Raw genomic sequence first — 17,871 nt, forward strand, 5'->3', positions numbered from 1 at the left:
TCCCTCCTCTTCCTCTCATACCAAAAGTACTGAGAATCATAAGAAGGAGAGGAGTAAAGACTATACTCGTGGCTCCGGATTGGCCAAGAAGGACTTGGTACCCGGAAATTCAAGAGATGCTCACGGAAGACCCGTGGCCTCTACCTCTAAGACAGGGACCATGTCTGTTCCAAGACTTACCGCGGCTGCGTTTGACGGCATGGCGGTTGAACGCCGAATCCTGAAGGAAAAAGGCATTCCGGATGAAGTCATCCCTACCCTGATCAAAGCCTGGAAGGATGTAACCGTACAACATTATCACCGTATTTGGCGTAAATATGTTGCGTGGTGCGAGGCCAGGAAGGCCCCTACGGAGGAATTTCAACTGGGTCGATTCCTGCATTTCCTGCAAACAGGACTGTCTATGGGCCTCAAATTAGGGTCCATTAAGGTTCAAATTTCGGCCCTGTCGATATTCTTCCAAAAAGAACTAGCTTCTGTACCTGAAGTTCAGACGTTTGTCAAGGGAGTACTGCATATACAGCCTCCTTTTGTGCCTCCAGTGGCACCTTGGGATCTCAATGTAGTGTTGGGATTCCTAAAATCACATTGGTTTGAACCACTCACCACTGTGGACTTGAAGTATCTCACTTGGAAAGTGGTAATGCTGTTAGCCCTGGCTTCAGCCAGGCGTGTATCAGAATTGGCGGCTTTATCCTATAAAAGCCCTTACCTAATTTTTCATACGCACAGGGCAGAATTGAGGACTCGTCCTCAATTTCTCCCTAAGGTGGTTTCAGCATTTCACTTAAACCAACCTATCGTGGTGCCTGCGGCTACTAGGGACTTGGAGGATTCCAAGTTGCTGGACGTAGTCAGGGCCCTGAAAATATATGTTTCCAGGACGGCTGGAGTCAGAAAATCTGACTCGCTGTTTATCCTGTATGCACCCAACAAGCTGGGTGCTCCTGCTTCTAAGCAGACGATTGCTCGTTGGATTTGTAGTACAATTCAGCTTGCACATTCTGTGGCAGGCCTGCCACAGCCAAAATCTATAAAAGCCCATTCCACACGGAAAGTGGGCTCATCTTGGGCGGGTGCCCGAGGGGTCTCGGCTTTACAACTTTGCCGAGCAGCTACTTGGTCAGGGGCAAACACGTTTGCTAAATTCTACAAATTTGATACCCTGGCTGAGGAGGACCTGGAGTTCTCTCATTCGGTGCTGCAGAGTCATCCGCACTCTCCCGCCCGTTTGGGAGCTTTGGTATAATCCCCATGGTCCTTTCGGAGTCCCCAGCATCCACTAGGACGTTAGAGAAAATAAGAATTTACTTACCGATAATTCTATTTCTCATAGTCCGTAGTGGATGCTGGGCGCCCATCCCAAGTGCGGATTGTCTGCATTACTTGTACATAGTTATTGTTACAAAAATCGGGTTATTGTTGTTGTGAGCCATCTTTTCAGAGGCTCCTTCTGTTATCATGCTGTTAACTGGGTTCAGTTCACAAGTTGTGTGATTGGTGTGGCTGGTAATGAGTCTTACCCGGGATTCAAAATCCTTCCTTATTGTGTACGCTCGTCCGGGCACAGTATCCTAACTGAGGCTTGGAGGAGGGTCATTGGGGGAGGAGCCAGTGCACACCAGCTAGTCCTAAAGCTTTTACTTTGTGCCCAGTCTCCTGCGGAGCCGCTATTCCCCATGGTCCTTTCGGAGTCCCCAGCATCCACTACGGACTATGAGAAATAGAATTATCGGTAAGTAAATTCTTATTTTTACGCCGGGTCAAGGGACCCTCAGGTGATAGCTGTGGTCGCACTAGTAACACCGTGGGTGTTCCAGTCGGTCTCTGTATTCCCTCCTCTTCCTCTCATACCCAAGGGCTGAGAATTGTAATAAAAGGAGGAGTGAAAACAATATTCTTTGCTCCGAATTGGCCAAGAAGGACTCGGTACCCGGAGCTGCAGGAAATGCTCTCAGAGGACTCAGGGCTTCTGCCTCTCAGACAGGACATGTTGCAACAGGGGCCCTGTCTGTTCCAAAATTTACCGCGGCTGCATTTGACGGCATGGCGGTTGAACGCCGGATCCTAGCGGAAAAGGGCATTCCGGATGCAGTTATTCCTACGCTGATAAAGGCTAGGAAAGACGTGACAGCAAGACTTTTTCACTGTATATGGCGAAAATAGGTTGCTTGGTGTGAGGCCGGGAAGGCCCTACAGAGGAATTCCAGCGGGGTCGATTCCTGCACTTCCTACAGTCAGGAGTGACTATGGGCCTAAAATTAGGATCCATAAAGGTCAAGATTTCGGCCCTATACATTTTCTCTATAGATGAACTTGCTTCACTGCCTGAAGTTCAGACGTTGTTCCGGGGGTGCTGCATATTCAGCCTCCTTTTGTGCCACCGGTGGCACCTTGGGATCTTAACGTTGTGTTGGATTTCCTGAAATCCCACTGGTTTGAGCCACTTAAGACCATGGAGCTAAAATATCTCACGTGGAAAGGGGTCATGCTATTGGCCTTAGCTTCGGCTAGGCGTGTGTCAGTATTGGCGGTTTTGTCATGTAAAAACCCTTATCTGATCTTCCATATGGACAGGGCAGAATTGAGGACTTGTCCCCAATTTCTTCCTAGGGTGGTATCATCGTTTCATTTGAACCAGCCTATTGTGGTGTCTGCGGCTACTAGGGACTTGGAGGATTCCAAGTTGCTGGACGTAGTCCGGGCTTTGAAAATGTATGTTTCCAGAACAGCGGGAGTCAGAAAGTCTGACTCGCTGTTTATTCTGTATGCAGCCAACAAGGTTGGCGCTCCTGCTTCGAAGCAGACTATTGTTCGCTGGATCTATAGCACGATTCAGCTGGTTCACTCTGCGGCTGGATTGCCGCATCAAAAATCGGTGAAAGCCCATTCCACAAGGAAGGTGGGCTCTTCTTGGGCGGCTGCCCGAGGGGTCTCGGCTTTACAGCTTTGCCGAGCTGCTACTTGGTCGGGGTCAAACAAGTTTGCTAAGTTCTACAAGTTTGATACCCTGGCTGAGGAGGACCTTGCCTTTGCTCATTCGGTGCTGCAGAGTCATCCGCACTCTCCCGCCCGTTTGGGAGCTTTGGTATAATCCCCATGGTCCTTACGGAGTTCCCAGCATCCACTAGGACGTCAGAGAAAATAAGAATTTACTCACCGGTAATTCTATTTCTCGAAGTCCGTAGTGGATGCTGGGCGCCCGTCCCAAGTGCGGACTCTCTGCAATACATGTATATAGTTATTGCTTAACTAAAGGGTTATTGTTATGAGCCATCTGTTACTGAGGCTCAGTTGTTGTTCATATTGTTAACTGGGTATGGTTATAATAAGTTGTACGGTGTGATTGGTGTGGCTGGTATGAGTCTTACCCTGGATTCCAAATCCTTTCCTTGTTGTGTCAGCTCTTCCGGGCACAGTTTCCTTAACTGAGGTCTGGAGGAGGGGCATAGAGGGAGGAGCCAGTGCACACCAGATAGTACCTTATCTTTCTTTTAGAGTGCCCAGTCTCCTGCGGAGCCCGTCTATTCCCCATGGTCCTTACGGAGTTCCCAGCATCCACTACGGACTACGAGAAATAGAATTACCGGTGAGTAAATTCTTATTTTTATTTCCTGGGTCATATAGCGCTGGGTGTGTGCTGGCATACTCTCTCTCTGTCTCTCCAAAGGGCCTTGTGGGGGAATTGTCTTCAGATAAGAGGATTCCCTGAGTGTGTGGTGTGTCGGTACACGTGTGTCGGCATGTCTGAGGTAAAAGGCTCTCATAGGGAGGAGGTGGAGTTAATGACTGTGGTGTCTCCGTCGGCAACACCGACACCTGACTGGTTGGATATGTGGAAGGTTTTACTGCTAATGTGAATTTATTGCACTGAGTCTAGGGAATGTACAGGCGTCAAACCCTGCCTTTCCCCTATGTCACAGGGACCTGCAGGGTCTCAAAAGCGCCCACTATCCAAAATAGTAGACACTGACGCCGACACGGATTCTGACTCCAGTGTCGACTACGATGAGGCAAAGTTACAGCCAGAATTGGCAAATACAGTAGTATTCAATATATGATTATTGTAATAAAAGATGTTTTGCATATCACAGAGAAACCCCCTGTCCCTGACATGAGGGTACACATGTATAGGGTAAAGAAACCTGAGGTAACCTTTCCCCCATCTCATGAACGAGTTATTGAAAAGGCTTGGGAATCTCCAGACAAGAAACTGCAGATTCCCAAAAGGATTCTTAGGGTGTATCCTTTCCCGACTAAGGACAGGATACGGTGAGAATCTTCCCCAAGGGGGGAAAAAAGCGTGGACACGCTTATCCAAAAGAGTAAGCTGCCATTCCAAGATATGGCTACCCTCAGGGATCCTGCTGATCGCAAACAGCAGGCTACCTTAAAGTCCATTTACACACATTATAGTACCTTACGCAGACCGGCAATAGTGTCGGCTGGAGTTTGTAGCGCGGTAGCAGCGTGGATAGGTACCTTATAGACGTAAATTGATACCCTGGATAGGGGTACCATTTTATTGACCCGGGGTCATATTAACGAAATCAACGCTATGTCGATTTCTGCTAGACGAGTCCTATGGACCCGGCAATGGACAGGTGATGCCGACTCAAAGAGGCATATGGAGGTTTTACCTTACAAGGGTGAGAAATTGTTTGGGGAAGGTCTCTCGAATCTGGTCTCCACAGCTACAGCTGGTAAATCAAAATTTTTGCCTTATATTCACTCACATTATAGGAAAGCACCACATTATCAAATGCAGTCCTTTCGGTCACACCTCCCCAAAATCCATAGGGCTCCGCTAAGGGAGTCCGCCCCAGTGGGGGCACGTCTTCGAATTTTCAGCCACATCTGGGTTCACTCATGGGTGGATCTCTGGGCAATAGAAATTGTTTCTCAAGGTTACAAGCTGGAATTCGAAGAGGTGCCTCCTCGCCGGTTTTTCAAATCAGCCATGCTGACTTCTTCCCCAGAAAGGGAGATAGTGGTAAATGCAATTCACAAATTGTATCTTCAACAGGTGGTGGTCAAGTTTCCCCGACTTCAACAAGGGAGGGGATATTACTCAACCCTGTTTGTAGTCCCGAAACCGGACGGTTCGGTCAGACCCATTTTAAATTAAAAATCCCTGAACCTATACTTGAAAAAGTTCAAGTTCAAGATGAATCGCTCAGGGCGGTCATCACCAGCCTGGAAGGGGGGGATTTTATGGTATCTCTGGACATAAAGGATGCGTACCTGCATGTTCCCATGTATCCACCTCATCAGGCGTACCTGAGATTTGCGGTACAGGATTGTCATTACTAATTTCAGACGTTGCCGTTTGGGCTTTCCACGGCCTCGATAATTTTCACCAAGATAATGGCGGAAATGATGGTGCTCCTGCGCAAGCAGGGTGTCACAATTATCCCGTACTTGGACGATCTCCTCATAAAAGCTAGATCAAGAGAGCAGTTGCTGAACAGCGTCTCACTTTCACTGAAGGTGTTACAGCAACACGGCTGGATTCTCAATATCCCGAAGTCGCAGTTGGTTCCTACGACTCGTCTGACCTTCTTGGGCATGATTCTGGATACAGACCAGAAAAGGGTTTATCTTCCGATAGAAAAAGCTCAGGAACTCATGACTCTGGTCAGGAACCTATTGAAGCCAAAACAGGTGTCAGTGCATTACTGCACTCGAGTCCTGGAAAAGATGGTGGCATCATATGAAGCCATTCCCTTCGGCATATTCCATGCGAGGACTTTCCAATGGGACCTACTGGACAAGTGGTCCGGGTCACATCTACAAATTCATCAGTTGATCACCCTGTCCCCCAGAGCCAGGGTATCTCTCCTGTGGTGGCTGCAGAGTGCTCACCTTCTAGAAGGCCGCAAGTTCGGCATTCAGGACTGGATCCTGGTGACCACGGACGCGAGCCTCCAAAGTTGGGGAGCAGTCACACAGGGAAGAAACTTCCAAGGTCTTTGGTCAAGTCAAGAGACTTGTCTTCACATCAACATCCTGGAACTGAGGGCCTTATACAACGGCCTACAACAGGCGGAGACCTTACTTCGCGACCAACCAGTTCTGATCCAGTCAGACGACATCGCTGAGCGGAAAATCATGTAAGCGCACTGTCAGCAGTGTTCATTCCGGGAGTGGAAAACTGGGAAGCAGACTTCCTCAGCAGACACAACCTGCATCCAGGAGTGGGGACTTCATCAGGAAGTCTTCGCACAGATTGCAAGTCAGTGGGGACTGCCCCACATAGACATGATGGCGTCCCGCCTCAACAAAAAGCTACAGAGGTATTGCGCCAGATCAAAAGACCCTCAGGCGGTAGCGGTAGACGCCCTAGTGACACCGTGGGTGTTCCAGTCGGTCTATGTGTTTCCTTCTCTTCCTCTCATACCCAAGGTGTTGAGAATAATAAGGAAAAGAGGAGTGGAAACAATTCTCATTCTTCCAGATTGGCCACGAAGGACCTGGTATCCAGATCTGATGGAAATGCTCACAGAAGATCCGTGGCCTCTTCCTCTACGACAGGACCTGTTGCAACAGGGGCCCTGTCTGTTCCAAGACTTACCGCGGCTGCGTTTGACGGCATGGCGGTTGAACGCAGGTTCCTAGCGGAAAAAGGCATTCCGGATTAGGTCTTTCCTACGCTGATAAAGGCTAGGAAGGACGTGATAGCTAAACATTATCACCGTATATGGCGAAAATATGTTTCTTGGTGTGAGGCCTGGAATGCTCCTATGGAAAAATTCCATCTGGGCCGTTTCCTTCACTTCCTACAGGAGTGAATATGGACCTAAAATTAGGCTCCATTAAGGTTCAGATTTCGGTCTTATCCATTTTCTTTCAAAAAGAATTGGCTTCTCTCCCAGAAGTACAGACTTTTGTGAAGGGAGTGCTGCATATTCAGCCTCCTTTTATACCTCCGGTGGCGCCTTGGGACCTTAACGTGGTGTTGAGTTTCCTTAAGTCGCACTGGTTTGAACCACTTCAAACGGTAGAGTTAAAATATCTCACTTGGAAGGTGGTCATGTTATTAGCCTTGGCTTCGGCTAGGCGAGTGTCGGAATTAGCGGCTTTGTCTCATAAAAGCCCCTATCTGGTTTTCCATATGGATAGAGCGGAATTGCGGACCCGTCCTCAATTCTTGCCTAAGGTGGTGTCATCTTTTCATATGAACCAACCTATTGTGGTGCCTGTGGCTACGCGAGACTTGGAGGATTCCGAGTCCCTTGATGTAGCCAGGGCTTTGAAAATTTACGTGGCCAGAATGGCTAGAGTCAGAGAAACAGAAGCACTGTTTGTCCTATATGCAGCAAACGAGGTTGGCGGCCCTACTTCAAAGCAGACTATTGCTCGCTGGATCTGTAACACGATTCAGCAGGCGCATTCTACGGCTGGATTGCCGTTACCAAAATCGGTTAAGGCCCATTCCACAAGGAAGGTGGGCTCGTCTTGGGCGGCGGCCCGAGGGGTCTATGCCGAGCTGCTACTTGGTCGGGTTCAAACACCTTTGCAAAGTTCTATAAGTTTGATACCCTGACTGAGGAGGACCTCCTGTTTGCTCAATCGGTGCTGCAGAGTCATCCGCACTCTCCCGCCCGTTTGGGAGCTTTGGTATAATCCCCATGGTCCTTACGGAGTCCCCAGCATCCTCTAGGACGTAAGAGAAAATAAGATTTTAAACCTACCGGTAAATCTTTTTCTCGTAGTCCGTAGAGGATGCTGGGCGCCCGTCCCAAGTGCGGACTACTTCTGCAAGACTTGTATATAGTTTTGCTTACATAAGGGTTATGTTATTGTTATGTTATTGTTTTCATCGGTCTTGGACTGATGCTATGTTGTTTTCATACTGTTAGCTGGTTATTATATCTCAAGTTATACGGTGTGATTGGTGTGGCTGGTATGAATCTTGCCCTTGTATTAACAAAAATCCTTTCCTCGTACTGTCCGTCTCCTCTGGGCACAGTTTCTCTAACTGAGGTCTGGAGGAGGGGCATAGAGGGAGTAGCCAGTGCACACCCATTCCTAAAGTCTTTCTTAAAGTGCCCATGTCTCCTGCGGAGCCCGTCTATCCCCTTGGTCCTTACGGAGTCCCCAGCATCCTCTACGGACTACGAGAAAAAGATTTACCGGTAGGTTTAAAATCTTATTTTTACTGTGCACCTGTATGGGGGTGTAAGGTGCCGCTGTTATGCGCGTCCTAAACACATTACCAGCATTGCGGATAATTGAATTACTCACAGTGGGGGGAAATCAATTTGCCGCTGGATATACGGTTTTTAGCTCCTGGGTTAACTGTTCAAAGCTATTCAATTGTTTCCCACAATAATCCCGCGGCTAACATGAGGTTAAGGGGTAGCTGCCAATTTACGTGCCCATAGCTATGCTTATACTATCCGCATTTAACTCTGAAAGCACTAGTTAACATGTTTATCTGCCCCCACCCCTGGAAGGTGCAAGCAGAAATCCACATTAAGTGCTCTTTTGGTGCTAATCGCGGGCTTTCCGTGGGTAGCAATTGAATGGCTCCAGGCTCTCATTCCTGAGCAGTTACTGTGGGTTTTCTGCCCGCACCTCAGGAGGGTGCACGCAGAAAGTGCTCTGTTGGTGGTATTCGCGGGTTTACCGTGTGAGGCTCCAGGCACTCATTCCTGAAGGTAAAAACCCACAGTAAATCCTGCAGCTTATTGATTCCCCCCCAAATGTGTGAAACATTTCTTGCTAAGTAAGACCAGTGTAAAAGCATTGGTCACTGCAGTAAAGTGTACGGCTGGTGTTTCAGTTCTGCAGAATGGCAGCGCCCACTGATAAATCAGTGGCAGCAGCAACTATGTGTACTGAACAAATATTCATGAGCGTATTCGCCTGCAGGAATATACAAGCAATTGGATAAAAAGCTAAATGTAAACTCTTGTACTAGGAAAGTCATAGGATATTCTGGCCTGCTCAAGATGCATAGAAAGTATGACTGAAAAGTAAAGACTCTAGTGCCTGCCTGGCTCTTTTAGTTCTTAGACATTGAAAAGGAAACCATCCTGCAGCCATTATCATGTTATTGCGTGTATGCTCTGCGCCCTCTTTACACCTCCCCTCTTTATAACACCTTGATTGCTTACCCACCAGGATTGTCTCTGCACAAGAGTAAATAAAGGTGACTTCATTCCACATGATACACTCTTTGAATCCCTGTCTTTGGCATGTGTGTCAGGCCAGTGTTCAAACGGGAACCACTGTAGAAACACATAAGTAAAAGAAATAGATAAAACCTTTCATTCAGGACCATAAGATATTTTTATGATTGGAAAGCTCTGATCTACTGCTAACTATTTAGTATTAACTACTTTAACTGTCATTGCCCTCATGTGTTACCCAGGAGAGGACGCCAGTTTAATGCGTAGTTTCTGATGTCTGTGATGTCTTATCTGTAGGGGGCTGGTTGTTCCAGGTGTTGCTGTGTTGTTTTATAACTACTATTCGTGTGGCATTATGTTAGTGTCTTTTAGATGTTTTATTTTCAGAACGTGTACATTTCAATAATTTGCTTTATTTATTTTGATTTGCAGAACAGTAACTAAGCAAGATGGATGCCACTGTGATCCTACCAATACTGAAGAAGAAGCTGGCTTTCCTTTCAGGTACGGGCAGCTTGGCAGCACTTGTACATTTATTTGAAGTAGTATGAACTACTAGTCCCTTTCGTTGTTTTTCTTACACACAGGATTTTCAGAAGCAATTTAATTTGTTTTAACATTTTAGTACATGTGTTAGTGGTTTTGGCAGGGCAGTATCTGGGTGCACCTTAGCTTGGTTAAACTGATCTTTCCAATGTAGGTCTTAAAAATATATCAGAGCTTTATTTTCCTTCCAGCTAGTTAGTTTGGAGACAGAGGGGCAGATGTATTAACCTGGAGAAGGCATAAGGAAGTGATAAACCAGTGATAAGGGCAAGGTGATAAACGCACCAGCCAATCAGCTCCTAACTGCTTATTTGCATATTGGAGCTGATTGCCTGGTGCGTTTATCACCTTGCACTTATCACTGGTTTATCACTTCCTTATGCCTTCTCCAGGTTAATACAATCTGCCCCAGTATCTGCAGCACCCTTCTGCAGGAAGCCAATCAGATAAATGTCTGGTGACACCACTTGTATAGAAGATCCGTGCTAGAACTTGGCAGGTCATTCCAAAGCTCTGGTCTTTTTTGTTTTCGTATATTCCTTTATGGAAGATCCAGATTATTTGGAGAGTCCTTATTTCATAGTTATGATATATTTGCTGGGACTTATGTTTGCGTAGATTGTGCCATTCATTTTACTTCTCCCTTATTTCATTTTTAAAATGTGCTTTGAACTTCACTCACGTGTCACATCTCATGGACTTTTTGGAGGAGATGTACTCAGCCTTTGAGAGAGATAAAGTGGACGGAGATAAGGTACAGTACCAGCCAATCAGCTCCTAACGGCTGTGTTTGAAAAATGACAGTTATGAGCTGATTGGTTGGTAGCTTTTCTCTCTTCACTTTATCACTGTCCATGGCTTAAAACATCTGGCCCTTTGTGTGTTGTGTTATAAAAGTGTGACCACTTATTTAGAAATGGGTCTGAATTCATGGTGTTACTCCTCAGTATGTCTATACTACCAAGTACAAACCTATAAATCTCTCTCCTCTGTCTCTCTCCATCCCCACCCCCTCTTTCTCTCTGTTTCTCCCTCTTCTCTCTCTCTCTCTCTCTCTGTTTCTCCCTCCTCCCTTCCCCCCTCTATCTCCCTCCTCCCTCTCTCTCCCCTCTATCTCCCTCCTCCCTCTCTCCCCCCTATCTCTTTCTGTTTCTCTCTTCTCTTTATTTTTCTACACCCCTTCTCTCTTTCTGTCTATCCCTTCCCCCCCCCCCCCACTCTACAACCTCGGTCTCTCTCCTCAGTCTCTCTCAAGTTTGATCAGGATCACTTCTTTCTAGGCTTTCCTCACATGAATAAAATGATTAGACATAAATGCTTATACCTCTTATCCTATATTTCTGCAGCGGGGTACACTGGTAATTCCACAGGGAATAACATCGGGGTGTAGAGTTGGATCTTGATCTGAGGCACCAACAGGCTAAAAACTGACTGTTCCCATGATGCACCGCACCACTTCCTCTATATAGCCCCTCCTCCGTGCACAGGAGCTCAATTTTAAAGGTGGTGCCTGCAGTGCAGGTCACTAACAGAGGGGGCTGCCTTAGGCAGCCTTGAAGACTTTGATGAAATGAAGAAAGCTTTTACTATGCTACTGAGCCGCAGCACTTCTATGTCTGGGAGACATGCTGTGCTGCGGCTCCATCACCTTGCGGCGCTGTATACTCCCGCGGCCTGGTTCCCGGGTACTTACAGCGGACGGTACTTACAGCGGGGACGCACCAGTGTTTTGGCACACCGCTGCTGCTCATCTCCAGGATTGCGTGGCTGCAGGACTTGGGGAAGGAGGTAAGAGGGTCCCCCAGGGGGACCCGCCGGGTACAAATCGCAGTTCGCTTGCGGCCCATGGGAGACGGACCGCGCTGCTGGCGTGGGCACTGTACTGCTCAGGGACCCCACTATATCCACCAGGGCCGTAAACGGAGCACAGGTATTTCTTTTAGGCTCCTTAAGTTACCGGTTGTGAAGTAAAGCCTTGTGGGGATAGAGTGCTGCCTGTAGCCCCTCCCCACAGCTTCGGGCGCCATCTACTGCAGATGTTCCCGCCCTGGAGTTATTCACTTTCCCCTCACTCCCTGCTGAGACCTAGCGCCATTTTAGCTGAAGGGCTGCTCTCTATGGGATTGCGGTGTGCTGTCTCCTCTGTATAGCCACCTGTTCCAGTGCCGTGCTTATACAGGACACTTGAGTATTCTACCTGTCTTTTGACTGTGTTAAGGCCAGTACTCACCGGCAGATGTGGGGAGAGATGTGTGCTGAGCATGCGGGGGGAGACGGGGGGGGGGGGGGCGCTCGCTTCACCCAGCGGGTGGAGTGAGCGACCTGCTTGATTGGCCTGTCTAGCACCAATGATAGCGATGCGCGGGGCAGCGCATCGCTATCGCTGTGAGGGGTACACACGGAGTGATCGCTGCTTAAAATCTAAGCAATCTAGTCAGATTGCTTAGGTTTTAAGCAGCTATCGCTCCGTGAGTACGCCCCTTTAGTTAATATATAAGTGTGTTACTGACAGAATAGATAGTACAATTATTCTGTGGTATACATCCAGTACTGCTGTGCATTGTTATATCTCTCTGCATATACATATCTGCTATTGTATGTAAATTGCCTGTCCAGTACAGTATTATTGTTGTGTACATTATTCCTGTATTGTGTTTGTGACTGAGTGTGCCATATAGGCACGCATTATAGTTAATATAACTAGCCCTAACATAAAATTAACTAGTCCTATAATAAGACTGCATAGGAGACCACAAATAAGTTGAACTCAATGGACAATTGTCTTTTTTCAACCTTAGTTACTATGTGACATGGATGAGATATAGCTACTGTGTGTGCTCTCCTTTTCAAGTGTATCACACCCTTGCTATCACTATATCCTGAATCCTGTGAGGATAAGTGCGTCATGGTCCACATTTATTTGTCAATGAATATACATATATAGTGCTACACAGTCTATACATCTCAGTGTATTTTTTCTGTGTATTTCAGTCACCCCATACAGATTCATTTCTCTGTTTGTGTCCTGCTTTTATTAGCACATACACCAGGGGATTGCGGTATTACTATTGTTTGGCTAGGTTGTACTGTGTGCCCCACGGCTACATTCCTCATAATGTGTGCCACACAGGGCGGAAATTCCGTGGACACTTCTGCATCAGGCAGTACTGCTCCCACAGATTTACCAGGAGGGGAACCTGCTGCTGGGGATGTGGGTACTGGGTCCCTTACATCTCCCACTCCACCTGTTGCCCCCGTGGCCAACTAAGAGCCACCGTGGGCCACCTTTTCTTGTATGTTAAATACTTTGGTAACACGTCTTACGCTCCCTGGGGGACGTCCTGTACCATTTCAGCCACAAATTGTCCCTGTAGCAAATCCGCCTTGGGCGGACACTATCTAACCAGATACAGGTTTTGAATAAATCCTTGGTTAAACAGAAGTCTACACCTCAGCCTTCTAAGCATGTGATTTTCTCCTCTCAATCCACTCATGTTTCAGATACTTCTGATGAAGATGGGGCCTATACAGATCCGACTGATTCTGACTCAGCAGACTCTGATGGGGAGCATGTACCTCAGGTTGATGTCCCTGAATTAGTGGAAACTATCAAAATGGTTCTCCAGATTGATGATGAAGCTAATCCCAAAAAAGCCTGATAAATTCAAGCATCAGAAGGTGGCAAAGGTAGTTTTTCCTCACTCTGACCTTGTAATTGACATGCGTCAAGAGGCTTGGGTCTCCTCAGGAAAGAAGTTTGCCTTATCCAAGAAGATGTTGGCTCGTTTTCCTATCCCTGTGGAGTTAACTAACAAGTAGGAAACTCAACCGCTGGTCGACTCGCAGGTCTCACGGATCGTGGTTTCCCCTTCTTTGCCTGTCACCACTGTCACCTCCCTGAAGCAGCCGACAGTTAAGCGTGTGGAGGGATGCCTGAAGTGTATTTATTCCCTAACTGGGGCAACTCACTGGCCCACTGTTGTGGCCTCCTGGGCTGCAAAAGCTATTGATGCATGAGTCCAGGTACTGGAGGAAGAGCTACCTCAGGATATTTCTGACATTGCCAAACAGTGTCCGTCTCATATTACCACCGCTTCCCATTATATTGAAGAGGCGTCCTCTGAGGCAGGTATTCTGGCGTCCAAAGCGTCCACTACGTCTATTTTGGCTCGCCGGATTCTGTGGTTGCGGTCCTGGAAGGTGGACCTAGATTCTAAGAAGACTCTGGAGGTGCTCCCTTTTAAGGGAGACTTCCTTTTTGGAGAAGATCTTAATAAGATCGTGACTGACTTAGCCTCTGCTAAGACTGCGTGCCTTCCTAACACTACTCCTTCTGCTCCGAAAGCTAAAAGTACTACTTTTCATTCCTTTCGGACCTCAGGTAAATCATAGGGTCAGGGGTACTCGAGCAAGCCTCGTACTTCCAAGACCGGTAAGCCTAAATCTAAACAACCCTGGGCTGCCCGTCAGCCTGCTTCCAAATAGGACAAGCCTTCAGCATGACGGGGCGGGCCTCCCCTGGGGGCCCCAGGGTGGGTAGGCTGACTCCTGCAGTTCACCCAGGTCTGGTTAAGGACCACCTCAGACGCGTGGGTGCAGGAAGTTGTCTCTCACAGGTACGCGGTCTCTTTCAAGAGACGTTCCCCTCGCCAGTTCTGTGCAACGGTCATTCCATTGGACCCGTTGAAAGGCGCAAGCTCTACACTTGGTTGTTAAATCACTACTGGAGACAGCAGTGGTGGTGCCGGTGCCTGTCTCCTAAACGGGGAGGGGCTACTACTTGACCCTGTTTCTAGTACCGAAACCCAGTGGGTCTTTCCGGCCTATTCTCAACCTCAAGTCACTGAACAAGTTTGTGAGAGTTTCCAAGTTCCGTATGGAAACACTGCGCTCCATTGTACTGGAACCCGGGAACTACATGACATCCCTGGATATACAGGATGCTTACCTGCATATACCTATTGCCATTTCGCATCAGCAATATCTGCGGTTTGCTATTGGCAACCTCCATTGTCAATTCAGGGCTCTGCCGTTTGGTCTGACTACGGCCCCTCGGATTTTCACCAAGGTCATGGCCGTGATGACAGCTCATCTCCGTCAACAGGGAATCAGGATCCTGACGTATCTGTATGACCTGCTGATCCTGGCAAGCTTCCAAGATGTCATTCTGAGTCATTTCCAGCTGACGGTGCAATTCCTCACAGCCCACGGATGGATGATCAATTGGAAAAAGTCCTCCCTGGTCCCTGCGCGGCGCATGGTGCACCTGGGGGCCCTGCTGGATACGCACAGCCAGAGGCTGTTTCTGTCTCCAGAGAAGGTCCTGAGGCTTCAGGACAGAATCGGATACTTCCTCTCTCGCCTAAAAGTGTCTATTCACTCGGCGATGCAAGTACTAGGCCTGATGGTGTCGACTTTCGACTTGGTGGAGTATGCTCAATTCCATTCTCACCCTCTCCAATGGTTAATCCTCTCCAAGTAGGACGGTCTGCCTCAGCGGATCAGGTCTCAAATGATGGTCTGGACTCCGGAGGTCCGCTTATTCCTGTCCTGGTGGCTCCAGGATCAACAGTTGAGCAGGAGCTATCCCTTCTGGATTCCTCACTGGGTCCTCCTGACGACGGACGCCAGTCTGAGCGGCTGGGGCGCCGTGTTTGAGCAACACACTCTCCAGGCTCGCTGGACCAAGGAGGAGTCTCTCCTCCCCATCAATATTCTGGAACTGCGGGCAGTGTTCAACGCTTTGACACTAGCCTTGCCTCTGTTAAGGAACAGGCCTGTTCAAGTACAGTCGGACAACACCACCGCGATGGCGTACATAAATCGTCAAGGAGGCACTCGAAGCCGAAAAGCAATGATGGAAGTGTCCAGAATTCTTCAATGGGCGGAACGCCATCTGCCAGCAATATCGGCAGTGTGCATTCCGGGTGTCCTCAACTGGGAAGCGGATTTCCTCAGTTGTCAGGATGTACACGCCGGAGAGTGGAGCCTTCATCTAGAGGTGTTTCAACTCCTAGTGGACAAATGGGGCCTACCAGACGTAGACCTGATGGCGTCTCGACACAATCACAAAGTTCCTGTCTTCGGATCACGGACAAGGGATCCTCAAACAGCATTCGTGGACGCACTAGCAATTCCATGGAAATTTCGACTGTCATACGTGTTCCCTTCGGTGTCACTCCTGCCCAGGGTTCTGCGGAAGTTCAAGCAAGAAGGAGGAATACTACTTCTAGTCGCTCCAGCGTGGCCCAGACGGCATTGGTTCTCAGACCTGCAGGGTCTATCGATGGAACGTCCTCTACTACTTCCTCAACACCAAGACCTCCTCGTTCAGGGCCCTTGTGTCTATCCAGACCTGGCCAGACTGGCTTTGACGGCGTGGCTCTTGAAGCGTCACTCCTGAAGGCCAAAGGTTTCTCTGAGGCAGTCATCCAAACTATGTTGAAGTCCCGTAAACCGGCTTTGGCTCGGATTTACTACAGGGTCTGGAACTCTTGCTTCACCTGGTGTGCTGCTAAGAACTATGATGTATACAAGTTCAGAACCTCATGGCTTCTGGCTTTACTGCAACAGGGCCTGGATTTAGGTCTTCGTCTGGCCTCCCTCAAGGTTCATATTTCTGCCTTGTCGGTGTGGTTTCAGAGGAAAGTTGCGTCTATTCCTGACGTTCATACCTTCACTCGGGGTGTCTTGCGGATACAACCTCCCTATGTCCCTCCTGTGGCTCCATGGGATCTATCTGTTGTCCTTAATGCCCTGCAAGGGTCTCCCTTTGAGCCTCTTGATTCTGTGGACCTGAAATGGCTTACTATTAAGGTCCTGTTCCTGTTGGCTATTGCCTTTGCTAGAAGAGTGTCGGACTTAGGTGCTTTGTCCTGTCGTCCTCCTTTCTTGATATTTCATCGTGACCGGGCAGTTCTCCGTACTCGCCCTGGTTATCTGCTTAAGGTGGTGTCAGCTTTCCACCTTAACCAAGAGATTGTGGTTCCGGCCTTTATCTCTGCTGGTTTGTCTTCCAAAGAAAGGTTTTCGGATGTGGTACGGGCTCTCCGTATATATGTGGAAAGGACTGCCTCCATTCGGAAGTCTGATTCCCTCTTCGTACTGTTTGGTTTTCACAAACGTGGCTGGCCTGCAAACAAGCAAGCAAACCTTGGCCAGATGGATTAGAATGGTGATTGCACAAGCTTATTCGCAGGCTGGTCTCCCAGCTCCTGCTGCTATCAAGGCCCATTGTACTCTGTTTGTTGGACTTTCTTGGGCGGCCCGCCGTGGCGCGTCCACAGAACAATTGTGCAAGGCGGCTACGTGGTCCTTAGTGAACACGTTCATCAGGTTCTATGCCTTTGATACTTCGCCTCCCAGGATGCCTTCTTTGGACGCCGGGTTCTTGTGCCAGCTACAGTGCGTCCCCTCCCTTGAGGAACTGCTTTACGACATCCCCAATGCTATTCCCTGTGGAATACCAGTGTACCCCGCTGCAGAAAAGGAGATTTATGGTAGACTTACCATTGTTAAATCTTTCTGCGAGGTACACTGGATTCCACAGGGCGCCCACCCTGACGCACTTTGCTTCTTTGGGTTTGTATGGCATTAGTCACTGGTCCCTTCTCCTGTCGTGAGAACGTGGTTCTATGTGACTAACATCTACCGTCTCTTTACCTGCTACTGCATTGGACTGTTTAACAAAACTGAGCTCCTGTGCACGGAGGAGGGGTTATATAGAGGAGGCTGTGCTGTGCATCCTGAGAACAGTCAAAGCTTTAGCCTGTTGATGCCTCGGATCAAGATCCAACGCTACACCCCGATGTTATTCCCTGTGGAATTCAGTGTACCTCGCAGAAAGAGATTTAACAATGGTAAGTCTACCATAAATCTCCTTATTGTCTGTTTAATGTAATGTTTCTTTAGTGGCTACTGATTGTTAGCTAGAGTATCTGTGGCGAAGGCTTGGATTAAACCTTAAAAATGAAATATGTATGTTATGCAGAGTAAACAAGCATACTCATTGTGCTCTTGCAAAGCTTCCAGCAGGAGTACACTCTTTCAGGGATGGAAATAAAGGATTTAATCTAAAATTTTCTCTATGCGAATGCTCTGAAAGCATTTCTGAATGCAAGAATGAAAATGCTTCTATTAACACTCCATACAAGAGATTCAGGTCTTCAAAATGACAAATGCGTAGTAT

The 17,871-nt window shown here is 48.0% G+C and overlaps 1 protein-coding gene across 3 annotated transcripts in view; it reads left to right on the top strand.

The window, feature by feature from the left end:
* SESTD1 (SEC14 and spectrin domain containing 1) overlaps nt 1-17,871 on the top strand; it is a 402,961-nt gene that overhangs the window by 76,090 nt on the left and 309,000 nt on the right. For all 3 annotated transcript variants that reach the window (XM_063933342.1, XM_063933343.1, XM_063933344.1), the window contains exon 2: nt 9,570-9,641. In XM_063933342.1, the coding sequence (XP_063789412.1) occupies nt 9,587-9,641 (55 nt within the window). In that variant the 5' untranslated portion in view covers nt 9,570-9,586. The remainder of the gene's footprint in view (nt 1-9,569; nt 9,642-17,871) is intronic.

The sequence above is a fragment of the Pseudophryne corroboree genome, chromosome 7 (assembly GCF_028390025.1).
Source record: "Pseudophryne corroboree isolate aPseCor3 chromosome 7, aPseCor3.hap2, whole genome shotgun sequence".
Classification (NCBI taxonomy): domain Eukaryota; kingdom Metazoa; phylum Chordata; class Amphibia; order Anura; family Myobatrachidae; genus Pseudophryne; species Pseudophryne corroboree.